We start from the raw sequence: 17,973 nt of genomic DNA on the forward strand, positions 1-17,973 counted from the left end.
TCTCCCCTTGGTGTGTTCCTCTCCTTGCTGTTATCACTTTTGTTGTTCCTGTGTTTCATCGATTAACTGCTCCTACCTCACCTCTCCCCACCCCACCCCTCCCCATCAGCTTTCTCTCCTCTCAGCTCTCCTCCCCACCCCACCAGGTGCAGCAGAGGAGGTGCTCAGCAGCTGGCTGGGGTCAGGCCATGACATGAGGCCAAAGCTGCCTCCTGTGCTCCCCCTGCGCCAGCACTGCCACTACAGACACAACCACAAGGCCCAGCTCTGCCCCGGCCTCCCTGCTCACACTGCCACAGGCTGCTGGTTCTCAGCAGGGCCCAGCAGGCAGGAGGCACCCCTGGGGTGAGAGCAGGCTCTGCTGAGCTGCCAGCAGACTTGGGCTGGGACAGAGCCACTCCAGCACCTGCCCCTGTCCCTCCCAGGCTGATGGTTCCCTGCGTCCCATCGGCTGCTCCTGCCAGGGGACACATCCAGCCTCTGGGGAAGGGCTGAAGGCTCCAGCACTGCACAGCCTGGAGGCATGGAATGGTTTGGGTTGGACCTTTCAGGCCATCCAGCCCAACCATTCTCTCAGTCTCCCAAGCCTGGTGCTAAGCCATGGCCTCAGCACCACATCTCTGCCTCTTTGAAACCCCTCCAGGGATGGGCATTCAGCCACCTCCCTGGGCAGCCTGTGCCAGGCTTTGAGAACCCTTTTAGTGAAGAAGTTTCTTCTGATACCAACCTAACCCTCCCCTGCCCTGCAAGGCCTCTTGGCATTTATCACCCACCTGGTGCCCATACACAGCCCTCCAGCTGCTCTCACAGATGCCAGCACCAGCAAAGCATCTTATTAACTGCCACACCTGCCTTGAGCACCACCAGGGATGGGGACTCCACCACCTCCCTGGGAAGCCTCTTCCAATCCCTGACCACTCCTGCATCAAAGAAGTTTTTCCTCATCTCCAACCTAACCTTTCCCTGGCACAATTTCAGGCCAATGCCTTTTGTCCTGTCACTTGTTACTAGGGAGCAGAGCCCAACCCCCACCTCACTGCAGCCTCCTCTCAGCTGTAGAGAGCAATGAGGTCTCTCCTCAGCCTCCTCTTCTCCAGGCTGAACACCCCCAGATCCCTCAGCCCCTCCCCAGTCCTCTTCTCCAGACCCTTCCCCAGCTCTGTTGCCCTTCTCTGGACCTGCTCCAGCCTCTCAATGTCCTTCTTGCAGTGAGAGGCCCAAAACTGAACCCAGGATTCAAGCTGTGGCCTCCCCAGTGCCCAGTCCAGGGGCACAATCCCTGCCCTGCTCCTGCTGCCCACACCATTGCTGCTCCAGGCCAGGCTGCTGGAGGCCTTCTTGCCCCCCTGGGCACTGCTGCCTCATCTCCAGCTGCTGTCACCCAGCGCCCCCAGGTCCTTTTGCATCAGGCAGCTTCCAGCCACCCTGTCCCACACCTGCAGCTGCTGCTTCACAGGAGAGCCCAAGGCTGTCACAAGCACTCTGTGACTGTGACCTCAGTGGCAGCCACCCCAAGCCCTCACTGCCACCTGGGAGCAGATGCCATGTGCCACACAGGGCTTTGTCCTGTGGCAAGCATGAAACGACCAGGAGGAGCCAAAGCCCAGGGCTGGGCTTGGAAACAGGATGCTGGGGGAGGGTCAGCTTTGGGCTTTCCATCCCCACAGCCCCTGAGGCACTGCAGGGAGCAGCCACATTCTGCTGTTCACAGGCAGGGGCAGGAGCAGGACATGCCTGAGGACGTGGCCCAGTCCCAGCTGTGTGCTGGCTGTGCACAGCCTGCAGGACAAAGCCTCCTCTCCTGCTCCCTGTGCTGACTGCTCTGGCCAGAGGATGTTTGGAAGTCACAGCCATGACCTGCCAAGGCCCTCTGCTCCTCTCCAGGAAGGCAGAACAGCTCTCCCCAGTCTCACCCTGAGGAGGAGCTGAGGCCTGGAGAAGGTCCTCCTGGAGCAAGTGTCCTCAAGGTCACCTCCCCTGTGGTGCAGCCAGGTGGGGACTCAACAGAGAGCAGCCAGGCCCTGCCCAGCTCTGCCCCAGCTGTGGTCAGCTGCAGGAGGCCATGAGAATGCTCTGCCCCACAGCCCCTGCCAAGCAGCTTCTGCAGCCCAGCCACAAACACCTAAGCAGCTGACAGCTGTCACCACTTCCAGGCCAAGTGAGAAAGCAACAATCAAAGAGAGGCTGAGGGAGGGCTCAGAGTGTCAGCAGGCTCTGAACTGTCCTGCTGTGAGCCAGAGCAGAGCTGCTGCTGCTCATTGCTGTCCCTGCCCAGCTCAGGCTCTGCTCACTGAAGCACCTTCTGCACTTCATGGCAGGTTGGCACTGCCAGGGGCTGCTGCTGGCAGGGAGAAGCTGTGGGGACAGCTCCTGCCAAAGGCTGGCTGCAGAGAGGCTCTGGCTTGGACTTGGTCCTGGGCACACCAAGGGCACTGCCACAGCTTCTGCCCCATCTTGGGGAGCAGGAAGGCAGAGGTGGCAGCTGTGGAGAGGAGCAGCCAGGACAGGTGACCCTCAACTGCCCACCAGGGGATTGCAGCCCATGGAGGGCATCTTCAGGAGAGAGCTGAGGGATCCCCAGGGTCAGGCCTCTTCTTCACTCTCTCCCTTCTGCCTTCCATCCCCATCCCTGCGTTCCTGAATCCAGTTCCTATCTGCTGCTAGGTCCAGGCTGGGACTTGCCCAGTGCCTGCCCCCAGCAGCTGTGGTGCCAATGATGCCATCAGGGCTTGGCTTCCACACTGCTTTGTGTCTCTGTCCCATGGCATTGTCCTCATTTCCATCCCAGCCAGGTTAGTTCCTTTTCCTCCCCATCAGTCTCTCTCCCTTCTTCCCCTTGGGAAGCAGAGGAATCCATGGAGAGCCTCCGGCACTCTGCAGGTGGCCAGCCCAGCCCTGCCCCCTGACATGACTCAACAGACCCAGAGGGTAACAAATCCCTGCAGAGGCCTCTGAAAACATCAAGGGAGCCCAAAAACTTTCAGAACCTTTTTACTCTAAATTGCCAACAAGAACCTGGCCAGAACCAAACTTTAACCCTCCCCATTCTGCACCTGGTAGCCCAGCTGTGGGTGATGTCCATGGCTGGGAGCCAGAGCTGGGCTTCAGGAGGTGAGGAAAACTCTTTCCAAAACATAAAGGCACCAGCTGCTCTCTAGACACAAACCTTGCCTGACTCCTTTGCTCTCTGTACATTTAGATCCCATTTTGTACTTCCCATCCCTGTCCAGAAGTGTGCTGCTGGATCCAAGCCCTCCCACAGGCCCAGACAAGCTTCAGTGACTCCATCCCCTGCTGCCTCCTCCCTCCCTGCTGCCCCCACCACCAGCAGCTGTGGTGGAGCTCTCAACATCTCTGAAGTGTTAGAAAACCACAGGAGCTAGAGCAGGAACTAGAGCAGCACTCAGGTACAGGCTTTGAACTTCACCTGCTGGATCATGCACCCTGTGCAGAGCTGGCAGAGGAGTCCTTGTTGGCTGTGACTCACAAAGGCTCCAAGGGCATTAAGGCACTTCCTAGGGAGAAGAAGTCTCTGTCAGGGCCAGGAGGCTCCCTCCCACCCAGCTCCAGCTGGGATCTGGCAGGCTCCCCCTGCCCCCAGCCCTGGCCTGGCAGCAGCTGCCAGCAGAGGGGCACAAAGGGAGGAAATGGTTTGGTTGAAGTCTAGGGGCAGGGGGAGTGAAAGGTGCAGAAAGCCTGGGAGGGGTCATGCAGAGACAGGGCCAGAGGGGCTGGGGCAGCACAGGGCTGCTTGGGCTGCACCACTGAAGGAAGAGGCTGCCAAGAGCATGGCCTGAAGGCCACAGGGCAAGGACACAGAGGATGGCCTCAGCACCAACCTCCCTCAGCAGCTGCATCCCACCCCCACCCCTCCTGCCCATGCAGTGGTGGCCACACAGTGCTGCTGGAGCCAGAGCTGCCAGCAGCTGCCAGCAGTGCAGAGGTGACAGTGCCAGGGCCACTCACAGCCTACTCACAGCTTTTCCATGGCACCTGGGGGAATGGGGAGGTCCTGGGGGCACGAACTCTGGTGGGCAGCTGGTTCTTCTCTTCAGAGGTGACCCTGGAAATGAGAAGTGGGAGGGACTTTTGAGAAGGGCTGGGAGTGCCAGGCCAAGGGACAATGGCCTGGGGCTGGGAGAGGGCAGATTGAGAGTGGAGATGAGGAAGAAATTCTTTAGCGTAAGGGTGGGGAGAGACTGGCACAGGTTGCCCTGGGAGGGTGTTCAAGGCCAGGCTGGATGAGGCCTTGAGCATCCTGGGCTGGTGGGAGGTGTCTCTGCCCATGGCAGGGGTTGGAACTGGATGAGCTTCGAGGTCCCTTCCAGCCCAACCCATTCATGTCTCTATGACAACTCTCCTCTCTTTGCTCTTTGCTTTTACCGGAGCAGGGCCAGCAGGGGCAGTGCCCCGCCCGGGGAGGTGGTGCAGCTCTGAGGAGCTCTGAGTGCTGCTCACAGCAACATTGTCCCAGAGCTCTCACAAGTGCCACAAGACAGCACTGCCCTCAGCGTGGGTGGGAAGGGAGCTGCCCAGGGCAGGACTGCTGCTCCATGGGCTCAGCCAAAAGACTCTCTGGCAGCTCTGGGGGCACCTTCACACCTTGTGCACAGCCCAGCCACAATCCTCTGATCAGTGAAACCAGTCCAGGCAGCTCCAGCCACTTCCAACTCCACTGCACCAACCCCAAACTGTCCTTTGCAAGGGGCAGGAGGGGAGATAATCTCCTGGCACTCAGCCTACGGTGACAGGAGGGCACAGGGGCTGCCACACAGTATCCCTTAGCTCCACAGGAGCTCAGCAACTGCTTGGGAAGGCTCCAGAGGGAGGCACATGGCCACATTTCCAATGTCAGCATAAAGGCTCAGCACCTTCCACCTATGGCATCCTAGGGTGCATGAAGAGGAGTGTGGCCAGCAGGGCAAGGGAGCTTCTCCTGCCCCTCTACTCTGCCCTGGGGAGGCCTCACATGCAGGACTGTATCCAGTTCTGGGCTCTCCAGCTCAAGAAGGACAAAGAACTATTGGAGAGAGTCCAGCACAGGGCCACTGAGGTGCTAAGGGGACTGGAACAGCTCTCATAGGGAGAGGCTGAGAGCTGGAGATGGTTAGCCTGGAGAGGAGGAGGCTGAGTGGGGATCTGATCAATACTTACAAATATCTAGGGGTGGGGGTCAGGAGAATGGGGCCAGACTCTTCTCAGTGGTCTCCAGTGACAGGACAAGAGGCAATGAGCATAATCCTGAACATAGGCAGCTCCATCTGAACAGGAGGAGGAACTACTGCACTGTGAGGGTGGTAGAGCCCTGGAGCAGGCTGCCCAGAGAGGTTGTGGAGTCTCTGTCTCTGGAGACTTTCAAGCCCCTCCTGGATGTGTTTGTGAGTGACCTGCCCTGGGTGCCCCTGCTCTGGCAGGGGGTTTGGACTGGATGATCTCCAGAGGTCCCTTCCAACCCCACTGTTCTGATTGTCCTCTCTACACTGGCCAGAGATCCAGCAGGACCTGAGCACAGGCAGGAGCAGCCTGTACTGCACACCAGAGCACAGCAGCTCTGGTCCCACTGGATGCCTCCTCTTGTGTGGGCCAGACACAGGAGAAAGGAAGCAACCCAGAATCAGCACCCTGGGAAGGTTCACCGCTCATCAGCCTCCTCCTGCCAAGGTTTGTGCAGCAGCAGTCAGCCCCAGGCAGCCAGACTGGGCTGGAAGCAGGCTGCAGCTGCCCCCTGCACACAGGACACTGCTGTCAGGAAGGAATCACTACCTGCTGATGTCAGAGTTGGTCTCACCCCAGATAAAAAGAGACTCTGACTGCTCCTGCAGCTCTGCAAAGGAAAGAGAGGTTGTGGGTCATGGCCAAGAACCAAGGGCAGGTCAGGAACATCTCTGCCATACTTGTGGGACTGTTAGGAGTGGAAAAGCCTTCACAGAGCCCAGCCTTCAACCCAACACCCCCATGGCCATCCAACCATGGCCCCAAGCCCACGTTTCCTGAACCCCTCCAGGGCTGGGGACTCCACCTGGGCAGCCTGCTCCCATTTCTGCACGCTGCAGAGGGAGCAGAATTTGATCTGATGATGACTGTGTCTGCTGCACTGTCACCTAACTGAGGAAGACTAAAGTCAGCAGGTTCCCATTGCCATCACTCCACAGGAGGTGCAAAACCTTCTGTGGGAAGCAGCAGATGCTTGGAGATGAATCTCCATGCTGCTCCCAGCAGGGTGGGCAGAGCTCTGTGCCACAGAAGCCTGCTGGGTGCGGGGGGTTTAGGAGTGAGCATGAGCAAGGTGTCCCACCAGTGCAAGCCCAGTGAAGAGCCCCTCTGGGCTCACACTGCCCCAAGGAGAGCTGGAGGACAGGCTCAGGCAGAAGGCAGCAGCCTGGCAGCTGGGAAGGTCCTCACCTGCTTCCCAGTCCTCGTCACACGGAGGAGCCTGCCAGGTGCTGACAGCCATCTGCTGGGAGCCACAGGACTGAGTCACTGCAGGGAGAAAGAAAGCTCAGGCAGGAGCTGCAGCCCTGCTTCAGAGGCATGGAGAGCTTTGCATCAAGCTGTGAAACATCTCCTGGCTGTAAAGCAAAGCCCAGACAGGGGCCAGGTGCAGGCAGGAGCCAGGCACTGCTCTGCAATCCAACAGCCTGGAATTCATCTTTTCCCCCAAGCAGGGCAAGATTCTGCCCTGGGCCCCTGCAGCAGCAGTGCTCAGAGACTGCAGGGATCTCTGCTGGCCTGAGGGCAGTTCTGGAGCACAGGCACCTCTGGAGCCACTGCAGGGGATGGAGAAGACTCTGCACAGCACAGGATGCCTTCTGAAGTGCTTTTGGGGTGTTGGACAGTCCCCTCCCACCCTGCCTCTGGTCAGGAGTCTGAAATCTTAATTGCACTGCTGGTGAAGTGAGTGCAGCAGCAGAGCAGCCTGGAAGAGGAGCTCTTGGTGGGGGGGACCTGTTCAGGTTGCCCTGGAGCAGAAGAGCTGAGGGGTTCCAGAGCCCAGGCAGCTGCTTGGCAGAGCTCAGCTTGCACACAGCAGCACTGCTCAGGCCTCTCAGAGGGGAGAAGCTCCACCAGGACAGGAGCCTGTGCCCCTGCTCAGGAAAGCAGCCCAGCTGCTGCTGCAGCTAATTCAGCCTGCACAGGCCAGGGCACAACCTTTCCATGGCACAGATAAAAAGGCTGCTAACAAAATCTGCAGGGCCCCTCAGGAGCACCTGCAACACCCTCCTGAGCCCACCCCAGAAATCCAAGCTCAGGAGGCTGGAGCCTTCCCAGGACTGCTGGCTGCCTTGCTCTGGGAGCTCCCCTGGCAGAAAGGTGCCCGAGGTGCCCAGGGGGCTCTTACCTATGTCTTGCTCCACAAAGCCTTTGTCAGTGCACTTCAGGATGTGGTCACCCAGGTGTGGCTGTGGCACCAGGTGGCGAGCGCTGAAGGGGCAGGTGGCCAACTGCTTGGCTACCTCGGGGTGGCTCTGCACAGAGCAAAACAAACCATGGCCACAGCTCCACACCTCCCCCTGCCTTCCTAACACACAAACACCCAGGGAGGGTTGTGATGCTGCTTCAGGAGAGTGAACAAGGTGGGCAGCAGGTGGAGAGAGAGCATCCTGCCCCTCTGCTCTGGGGAAACCCCACCTGCAGTTCAGCTCTGGAGCCCTCAACACAGGAAGAACTTGGACCTGATGGAGAGGGTCCAGAGGAGTCCACAAAGATGATCAGAGGCTGGAGAACCTCTGCTATGGGGACAGGCTGGGAGTGTTGGAGCTGTTCAGCCTGGAGAAGGCTCCAGGGAGACCTTAGAGCAGCCTTCCAGGACCTGAAGGGGCTACAAGAAGGCTGCAGAGGGACTGATCCCAAAGGCCTTCAGGGACAGGAGGAGGGGCAATGGCTTCAAAGTAGAGCAGAGCAGATTGAGATTGGATGAGAGGAACAAGTTCTGCACCAATGCTCTGGCTCAGGAGTTGGCTACCAGGGTGGTGGAACGCTGGAACAGGTTGCATAGGGAGGTGGTGGAGGTCCCATCCCTGGAGACATTCAAGGTCAGGCTTCATGAGCAGCCTGCTCTAGCTGGGGATGTCCCTGCTGACTGTAGTAGAGCAGATAAGATGACCTTTGAGGGTCCCTTCCAACCCAAACCCTTCTGTAATTCTGAGAATTCTGAGACATCCCTGAGCAGAGCCTGGCTCCAGCCCTGCACATCTTTATCCCCAGCCATGAGGGCAGCCCTCAGGCTCCCAGCCCCAGCTCCCTCAGCCTAGCCTCCCAGGAGATGTTCCACTGCCTGCAGCAGCTCTGTGGCTCTGGGATGGACTGTCAGAACCTTACCCCAAGGATGAGGTCACACATCTCAGGATGCCTCCTTTGCACCTTACCTTCCTGCACTTCACCAGGTGGTAGGGGAAGCGACGGGCTCTGATCTGATGTTGCTTGTTGTAAGGACACTGCACTAACCGCTCTGGATCCTGAACATCTGGCAGGACAGAGAGGAGACAGCCCTGGTTAGCACCACCAGCATGGCAGCTGGGAGAAAACCACCCCCCAGTCAGGGCTGTGCCCTCAGGGAGCTGAGCCAGCTGCCCTTTGTTTGCAGGCATTCATCAGGGCAGGTTCTGCACAGCCAAACAGCCCTTGTGACGTTTGAGGCACTGGGCTGTGAGTCAAGGCAGGGAGCAGGCGGAGGCACCCAGCAGGGCAGCTCCTGGAGCTGCCACGAGGGAGGTCACCACAGTGACCAAGGCAGCACTTCTCCAGCTATCTCAGAGGAGAGTCAGGGGGATGCTGACACCCCCACTGCCCTCAGCTGCATCCTCAGCCTGAACCAAAGCTCCTTCCACCCACAGCTGCTTTGGCTGGAGGCAGATGCCAGGTAATTTAGCCTGATTACTGAGGAAGCAGCATGTCCAGCATGGTGTCTGTGAGCTCTGGAGGAACATCTCATAAGCCATGGCAATATTTAGGAGCTGAGGAGTTACCAACCTGGCTGCAACCCCTGAGAATCCAGGCAGCCATCAATGAGGCAGCCTCAGTGCAAGCATACCTGATGTACCTTGGCTATTTGTCTCTAAACAGAAGGCCCCTGCTGTCTGCAGGCACTGGGTTAGATGACCTTTAAAGGCCCCTTTCCACCCAAACCATTCCATGATTCTCTACCAGCCACATTCCCATGTTCTTAGGGAAGAAGAGCAGCAGCCAGGAGACACAGCCAGGACCCCCCTGCTGCCTGGGGAACTGTTTGTGGGGTGCACCCCATGGAACCAGACCTGGCTTCTTTCATCCTCTCTTTTTGCTCAGCCATTTCACACATTTGGGTTTTGATTCCACAGTAGCTTAAACAGATCCAAGCCTGGGCTGCTGCTGCTCAGCCTCTCCCCTGCCACTGCTGCCCCTTCCCTTATAGGTGCATTGGTGCTCTGCTGGCTCAGCAGCCAGGTCAGGAGCTGCAGCAGCCCACAGCTAGCTAAGGTGTTGCTCCCCAACTTACAATGAGTACTGTGAGCCACTGGGAAGAAAGGATGGATGGAGCTAATCCTTCCTTCCACCTCAGCTCCATCAGCCAGTCTGGGTCACTACAGCAGCTGAAAACTAAAGACTTGCTCCTGCAGGAGGACTGAGAAGCTTTGCACTGGTCACCTGACCCTGAAAGAGCAATCAGGGCTGGGTTCTCTCTGTGAACTGGCTCAACTCAAGAGCAGCCCAAGTGCATTCCCAGAAAAAAGGAAGGAGACAGAAACTGTCCCAGAGGAAGAGGAAAACTTTCCCCACAGCTGTGGTACTGTAAACCAGAAATCAAAATGCCAGGGGCTGCTCAGCAGGCACTTAGCCCAAGGCTGCAATGAGCAAGGCCTCCAAAGCAGCACCATGTGCACAGGGGAGCCCTGTCCTGAGCCCCTGCCCACAGCAGCCCTGTGAGCCTGCATCTGGAGTCAGCTGAGAGCAACACTTCAACCACATGAAGTCATTCAGTTACCTGGGATCACAAAATGCACTGGGTTGAGAAGGACCCTCCAAGGTCACCTTGTGCAGCCCCCTGCACTCAGCAGGGACACCTCCAGCTAGAGCAAGCTGCCCAGGGCCACACCAAGTCTGATCTTGAATGTCTGCAGGGATGGAGCCTCCACCACCTCCCTGGCAGCCTGTTCCAGTGTCTCCCCAGCCTCACTGTGCAGAACTTCCTCCTGATGGCCAACCCAAACCTGCCCTGCTCCAGTTTCAAACCACTGCCTCTCATCCTATCCCCACAGGTCCTTCTGCACAGTCCCTCCCCAGCCTGCCTGCAGGTCCTCTGCAGGTACTGAAATGCAGCTCTAAGGTCTCCCTGAAGCCTTCTCTTCTCCAGGCTGCACACCCCCAACTCCCTCAGCCTGTCCCCATAGCAGAGCTTCTCCAGCCCTCTGATCATCTTTGTGGCCTCCTCTGGACCCTCTCCTGCAGCTCCAGGTCCTTCCTGCACTGATGGCTCCAGAGCTGGCCCCAGCCCTGCAGGTGAGGTCTCCCCAGAGCAGAGCAGAGGGACAGGATCCTCTCTCTCCAGCTCTGGCCACACTGCTTTGGATGCAGCCCAGGCTGCCCTTGGCCTCCTGTGCTGCCAGTGCCCATTGCTGGCTCCTGTCCAGCTTCTCCCCCCCAGCACCCCAAGTCCTGCTCTGCAGGGCTGCTCTCAGTCTCACCACCCCCAGCCGCGGCTGTCACCGAGGGTTCACCCCACAGGCCAGACCTCACCCACAGCAGCAGGCCTGGTGTGGGTAGCATCGGCCCCGTTCAAGCTTCAGCAAGCCCTGGGCTCACAGAGAGCCGGCAGACAGACCCGGACGGGGCCGGCACTCAGCGGAGCTGGGCGGCCGCTTCCCCCTTCCCTGGAGAGCCTCTCCGCGCCTCACCGAAGTCTTCCTCCAGCTCCATGACGGGCAGGGCCGTGCGAGGCTGGCCTAGGCCTGGCCGGGGCGAGCTGAGCTGCGCTGAGCAGGGCAGGGCAGAGCAGGGCCGGACTGGGCTGGGCGGGGCCGGGCCCGGGGCCGCGCCTCTCGCCGCGCGCCGTTGCCGAGGCAACCCTGCGCGCGGGGCTGTGCCCGGCGCCATCTGGTGCGGCCGCGGCGGGGGCGGGGCGGAGGCTCTCAGGGAGTCGCTGAGGCCTTTGGGCTGCAGGGGACCCTCATGGAGTCCGACCTGCAACCCAGCGGTGCCAGGACACCGCTGCGCCTGTCCCTCAGCGCCACATCTGTGCTCAGTCATCATTAGTGCCACAGGCAGCGACATCGAGGGCACCCTCTGCAGCAGTGCCGATGGCAGCAGCCTGCGGGGTGTGGTTGAGGAGCCTGAGGGGTTGGATCCATCCAGAGGGATCGGACAGGGAAGAGAAGTGGGCACAGGAGAACCTCGTGAGTTTCAACAAGGCCAAGTGCAGGGTCCTGCACCTGGGTCAGACCTCAGTATCAATGCAGGCTGGGGGTGATGAGACTGAGAGCAGCCCTGTAGAGAAGGACTTGGGGGTGCTGGGTGGGAGAAGCTGGACAGGAGCCAGCAATGGGCACTGGCAGCACAGGAGGCTAAGGGCAGCCTGGGCTGCATCCAAAGCAGTGTGGCCAGAGCTGGAGAGAGAGGATCCTGCCCCTCTGCTCTGCTCTGGGGAGACCTCACCAGAGGTGGCCACGAAGATGATCAGAGGCTGGAGCACTTCTGCTGTGGGGACAGGCTGGGACATTGCAATTCTGGGCAACCTGCTGTGGGTGCCTTTGTTTTAGCAGGGGGTTTGGACTGGATGACCTCCAGATGTCCCTCCAGCCCCCACCGTGCTGGGATTCTGTGATGGCTGACACAAGGATGGGCTGTGGGCTGTGGTCCCTTCCTAAGGTACCTGGGAGAGCTCACAGGAAGCTCTCTCACTGTCACAGGTCACTTGGTGACAGCACACCTGGCTTCTGCAGACCTCCCCTGAGCAGCACTGAACCTTCCCTTCTCCTTTTGTGTTTTGATCTTCAGCTCTTCTTTTTTCTTGAGAAAGGCAAGCAGAAGGGAGAGCAGGTCCTTGCTTGCTGACAATCCATCCTGACAGGCCTTGAAGTTCTGAGTACTGTGTGCTGTTCTCCATCACCGTGTGCTGTGCTCCAACCCACACGGTGTGCTGCTCTCCACCCAGTATTGTGTGCTGTGCTCCATCACTGTGTTCTCCACCCAACACTGTGCTGTTTTCCAACCACAGGGGCAGTGAGGAGACTCCCAAATTCAGGAGTCAGTGTTGTGAGTCCAAGGGACATGGTGAACTTGATCCTCTTTGTCAAGGACACTGAGCTGTGTCTTTGTCCTCCTTGGACTGCCCAGCAGCTGGCCCCGGTGGGAAGGTCTCTCTGGGGTGCCTGCTGAAGTTGGTGGAGTTCTCCAGCAGAACGTTTTCCTGACTTCCATTTAGCTTAGCAGAGGCTGGGAAATGTCTGTAGAGAAAGCTGACAGTGGGTCTGCTACCAACCCAGCTGCCAGGGTGCTGCAGGGCTCCAGCACCATCATGCTCAGGAATGTCCAGAAGCAGGTTGGCAGCAACTCTTCCTCAGCTGCAGCTCTCCCTGCAGTCTTTCCTGCTGGTGACAGCACAGCTTTGGAGAGCTTCTTGATGTCTCTTAGTGACTGGCCATGACCACCTGCCTCTCTCATTACCTTCAGTGTCTTTCCAGAAGCTCCTCAGCAAACCCATGACGCAGTAGGAGGATGACAGGCACTGGAAGCCTCTTCACCCCATTCTGGCTTCTATTCTCAGGGAACATTTTCTACCTGAACCTTCCCACTACAGCACAGCAGCAGCTAGGGCAAAGCAATTCCCTTTCCTCCCCGCCTCAAGGCCCTGAGGGGCAGCTCTGCCCTCCCAGAGCTGTCTATGGCCTAAACTCCTCAGCTGGGCTGGGAGTGGACACCTCACCCTGCCACAGCACAGCTGGGCAAGGGTTCAACAGAGCTGGGCCTGACCCAGGGGCTCAGGAGAAGTCATGGAAGCCTTTCTCATCTGCAGTTGCCGGTGCTAGATGGGAGCCCACTGCACTGTGTTCCCACCCTCTCCTCCTTTCGGAGTGGTGAAGGCTCTCCCTGTGTCCCATGTGCCCCTAACATCCCCAGGGAAATGGCCTTTGTCCTGCCTGTGTGTCTGCAGTGAGCACAGAGGGCAGGACCCTGCAGGGAGAGTCAACAGGCATTGCACAGCCACCCCCCACTGCAGAGCCAGCCCCACACAGCAGCTTTCTCACTAAGCATCTTGGCAGAACATCTGCAGGGAAAAGGATGGCACAGAGGCATGGACTGGGATGCAGGAAAACTTTAATGAATCAAAAAAGGGAAATGAAGCTGCTCTGAGTGGAGGCCAAGGTGCAGGGAGCAGCAGTGTCAGAAAGGAGTCTGCAGCTCATGGCTGTGGTGGAGCTCCCAGCAGGTGTCCATGTGCCTGGCCCACAGAGGGAGCAAGGCCAGCAGGACCTCCCTAGGCTGCCTCTGTGGTGCTGCCAGGCCAGGACAGCAGAAGAGAAGGAGGCCACAGGAGGGCCAGGAGAGAGTGTCAGAGGGCAATGGCAGGCATGGGCAGTGCTGTGCCAGAGCCCAGGCTGTTCCTGTCCTGTTGCAAGGGATGCTGGGGTTGCTCAGCCCCTTGGAAAGCAGCAAGTGGATGCTGTGCCCAGGGCAGAAGCAGCTGGTGGGGCCCTGGGGGCCTTGCCCAGGGCCATGGGCAGCAGCTCTAGCAGGGGAGGCAGCTCCTGCCGCAGGAGCCAAGGCCCAAGCCAGAGAGGCCAGAGAGGCCAAAGCCCCCAGAGCTGATGGGCACCCCCTGAGAGCTGAGGATGCTGCCAACGGCAGCGGAGGTGGAGGAGCCCACGGCGGTGTTCTGTGGGAAGGAGCTGAGGATGGGGCCAGGCAGGGTCACTATCACAGGGGAGGGCTGGATGGCAACGGTGGAGTCCTGGCACCTCACACAGCAGGGCTCATTGCAGCTGTTGGCCAGTGGGGTTGGGCCACAGGGCTGGCAGGGCAGGCAGGGGGTGTAGCAGGACATGGCTTGGGCTGGAGCTGAACCTGCAGAGAGAGCAAGGGGGAAGCAGAGCAGAATGGGTGAGTGACATCCTGATCCCCCCACTACAAGGGAGATAAAACAGGTGCTGGGTGGGGAGCTGAATGGTGCTCAGAGGAGGAGGGATGGGAGGAAAAAGGGCTTCAGACTCACCTTGTGCTCAAGGAGAAAGAGGTGAGAGAAGTGGATGAAGAGCAGGGCTTTGCCCTGGCTTTTATACTGCTCACACTGCCCCAGGCCTGTAGTCAGGCAGATACAGACAGCTTCATTAGTGGTAATTTTGCAGCAGAGTCTCTAATTGAGGGCATCCCAGCCAAGACAGAGGCACTTTTGGTTTTCCACCTTTCGATGCTTCCATGCCGTGATTTATGCCATGAGCATTTCCCTTTGAGGCTCTTTTCAAGTGCTGAGATGAGAGACCTAAGGGCTGTCAGGTCAGGAATGCATCATCTTGGGCTGCAGGTCTGACCTGGTTGCTGTGTGGGGATCCAGTAGAGGCAGGTGAAGATGGCCTGAGATGTTGCTGTGGGGTTCTTTGTCACCCTGATCAAAGCAAGGGTTGCAGCTTGCTCCCATGGGTGCTGCTCTGCTCTCCAGTGTGGGAGCTGCACTGCTCACTTTGAATCCCCTCCTGCTCATGAAGGTCAATAAGGACAAGTGCAGGGTCCTGCATGTGGGGAGGAATAATAGCAGGCACCAGGACAGTTTAAGGGCTGCCCTGCTGGAAAGCAGCTCCATGGAGAGTGCTGGTGGGCAGCAAGTTCCCCATGGGACAGCAATGTGTCCCTGTGGCCAAGAGAGCCAGTGGGGTCCTGGGCTGCAGCAAGAAAAGTGTGGCCAGAGGGCTGGGGAGGTTCTGCTGCCCCTCTGCTCTGCCCTGCTGAGAGCACAGCTGGAGTATTGTGTCCAGTTTTGGGTCCTCAGTTCAAGAGAGACAGAGACCTGCTGGAGAGAGTCCAAGGGAGAGCCTCGAGGATGATTTGGGGACTTGAGCATCTCCCCTGGGAAGAGAGACTGAGAGCCCTGGGGGTGTTTAGTATGGAGAGGAGAAGGCTGAGAGGGATCTGATCAATGTCTATCAATAGCTGAGGGGTGGGAGGCAAGGGCAGGGGGGCCAAGCTCTTTTTAATGGTGCACAGCAATAAGCCAAGGAACAATGGATACAAACTTGAACAGAGAAGATTTCACCTCAACATGAGGAGAAACTTCTTTGTTGTGAGGGTGCTGGAGGCCTGGAGCAGGATGCCCAGAGAGGTTGTGGAGTCTCTTTATCTGGACACATTTCAACACCACCTGGATGTGTTCCTGTGTGCCCTGCCCTGGGTGCCCCTGCTCTGGCAGGGGGTTGGACTGGATGAGCTCTGGAGGTCCCTTCCAACCTTTGATGTTCTGTGATTCTGTGGTGCTGTTGCTGTGGCACAGACCTGCCAGTGTGTTTTGCCAGTTCCTTTCTCTGAGCCATCTCCTGGGGGCTCCAGCCAATGCCTTCAGCATTCTGGGCTCACCTCTCTGCCCAGCATGTGTGCAGACAGCCTGTGCCAGGTCACACCTGTGTCTGTGCTCCCAGCATTCATCTCTGATCAGAAGGGTTTGTCCCCTCTGAGGTGTTCCTGCACCTTGCTGTGTGCCTGCTCGTGGGTGTGCACAGCACCTGGGCCTGCTCCCTGCATGCCTCTGTTCCTCAGCAGGGGCTGTGCTGCTCCTGGCAGGGGCACTCCTCACTCCTCTCTCTGTGTGCACCACAGAGCAGCAGGTTCCAGTGGCATGGACCTGGTGGGGACCTGCCCTAGCTGCTGGTACTGAGACACAGCAGCTGTCTCCTGAGCTTTTTCTTCTCATCCTTCTCCAAGGCTCTCAGATGTCAGAGCCCAGCCCCTTGTGTCCAAGTCAAAGCCAAGGACACAAGGAATGTGTCCAGAAAAGGAGACTCCACAACCTCTCTGTGCAGCCTGCTCCAGGCCTCCAGCACCCTCACACCAGAGAAGTTTCTCCTCATGTCAAAGTGAAATCCTCTGTGTTCAAGCTTGTACCTGCTGCTCCTTGGCTTATTGCTGTGCACCGCTGAAAACAGCTTGGCCCCATCCAGCTGACATCTCATGGACACCTCTGCAGCTAATTGACCTGAGATTGAGTTGGGAGAGGCTGAGACCTTGAGTCATAGCAAGCAGAAGGGCAGGTGACCTGGAGTCACTGTGGTTTGGCAGGGGGACAGTCTAGACTGAAGGCAGAGCCAGGCAGCTACCAGCTCATTTGGTCTTCAGCCACACAGAGCTTTTATGTCCAATGCTGAAATCCTCTTCTGCCAGGAACTGGGAGAAGGGAAGGACCTTCTGATTCATGGCCACGCTCCCCAAGTGCTGCTGCTGTCACCTTTACCTCAGAGGCTGTTGGCAGTGAGAAGAAGGAGAGAGGCAGGAGAGAGGGCAATGCTCTGCCTGGTGAGAGCTGCTTCTGCAAGAAACTTCTCTGCATTTCACCTTGGGCTGTTCTGAGTGAGCTCCTTACCATGTCTCTAATCACTGCACAAATGATCACCCACGACTGAATCCCCTCTTGCCTCATTCCTCCATGGTCCCTGAACAACCCTGGACACATCACTACCCACACCCCCAGGTGAATCCATTGGCTTGGAGCTGCTGAGAGCCTCCAAGAAGCAGGTCATCATCCTGCTGATTCCATTCCAAAGATGTTTTATCCCGTCCCTGAGATATGGAAGTGAGAATCCTGTCAATTCTAGATGCTGCAGGCACTTGGATGTCCCAGGCTGGGCTGCACACACAGAGACCAGAGCAGAGGAGGCCAGGACACGTGGGGAAATTTCTCCTTGAACCAAACAGTCTGAGAAGAAAGAGAATCTGAAAGCAGAAGCACAGCCCAGCAGCCTGAGGACGGAGTACCATGGACTGTCAGAGTGAGCTGGGACAGAGGAAAAGGAAAGGGGGAGGGGATGAAACCAGGCTGTCCAGACAGGAGACTGGGGGTGGTAAGTGAGGGTCAGGCTGAGGTGCTCTAATGCACACAGTGTGGGGAGCTGGAAGCCTTGGTGCAGCAGGAAAGCTGTAATGTAGTTGCCATCACAGAAACGTGGTGCAGTGACTCATGGCTGGAGTGCTGCAATGGATGGCTGCAGGCTCCTCAGGAGAGACAGGCCAGGGAGCAGGGGTGGAGGGGTGGCCCTGCACATGAGGGAGGCTCTGGATGGAATGGAACTAGAGATTAAAGGTGATCAGGTTGAGTACCTGTGGGTGAGAGTTAGAGGGGAGGCCAGCAAGGCTGACAGCCTGGTGGGAGTCTGTTACAGACCACCCAACCAGGATGAAGAGGTTGATGAATTATTCTATAAGCAGCTGGAGGCTGCCTCATGATCTCCAGCCCTTGTCCTTGTGGGCAACTTTAACCTGCCAGGCATCTGCTGAGAACTCACCACAACAGGGGGGAGGCAGTCCAGAAGGATCTTACAGTGTATGGAGGGTAGCTTCTTGTCACAGCTGCTGTGACACCCACAGGGGTGAGGCTTTGCTCAACCTGCTGTTAAGAACTAGAGAAGGGCTGGTGGGAGCTGTGGTGGTCAGAGGCTGCCTGGGGTGCAGTGACCATGAGGTACCTGAGTTTTCAATATGCAGTCATACTAGGAGAGGCATCAACAGAACCTCCACTCTGGACTTCAGAGGGCAGATTTCAGCTTATTTAAGGAACTAAGAAAGTACCTTGGGAAGCAGCCCTTAAAAACAAGGGGTCCAGGAGGGCTGCACCTGCTTCAAGAAAGAACTCTTGAAGGTACAGGCTGTGCCCATGTGCCCACAGAGGAGCTGCTGGGCTATGGCCTGGATGGGCAAGGGGCTTCTGAAGGAATAAGGGAAAAAAGAGGAGGTATCACCTTGGGAAAAAAAGGGAGGTGACCCAGGAAATGTTTAAGGGTGTTGCTAGGTCATGTAGGAAAA

General features: G+C 58.0%; 2 protein-coding genes across 2 annotated transcripts; both read right to left on the bottom strand.

Moving 5' to 3' along the window:
- Positions 1-3,465: 3,465 nt before the first annotated feature.
- On the bottom strand, positions 3,466-11,247 carry GTSF1 (gametocyte specific factor 1). The gene is made up of 7 exons (XM_054396439.1): positions 10,872-11,247; positions 8,367-8,464; positions 7,340-7,466; positions 6,403-6,480; positions 5,764-5,824; positions 3,978-4,063; positions 3,466-3,515 (listed from the first exon to the last, which is right to left on the bottom strand). Coding segments are annotated over exons 1-7 (828 nt in total). The 3' UTR covers positions 3,466-3,513.
- Positions 11,248-13,702: 2,455 nt separating this feature from the next.
- LOC128978496 (feather keratin 1-like) lies at positions 13,703-14,017 on the bottom strand. The gene has a single exon (XM_054396440.1). The coding sequence runs from the start codon at positions 14,015-14,017 to the stop codon at positions 13,703-13,705; it is 315 nt and encodes a 104-aa protein (XP_054252415.1).
- Between the last annotated feature and the right edge of the window lie 3,956 nt (positions 14,018-17,973).

The sequence above is a fragment of the Indicator indicator genome, chromosome 37, assembly GCF_027791375.1.
Source record: "Indicator indicator isolate 239-I01 chromosome 37, UM_Iind_1.1, whole genome shotgun sequence".
NCBI lineage: Eukaryota > Metazoa > Chordata > Aves > Piciformes > Indicatoridae > Indicator > Indicator indicator.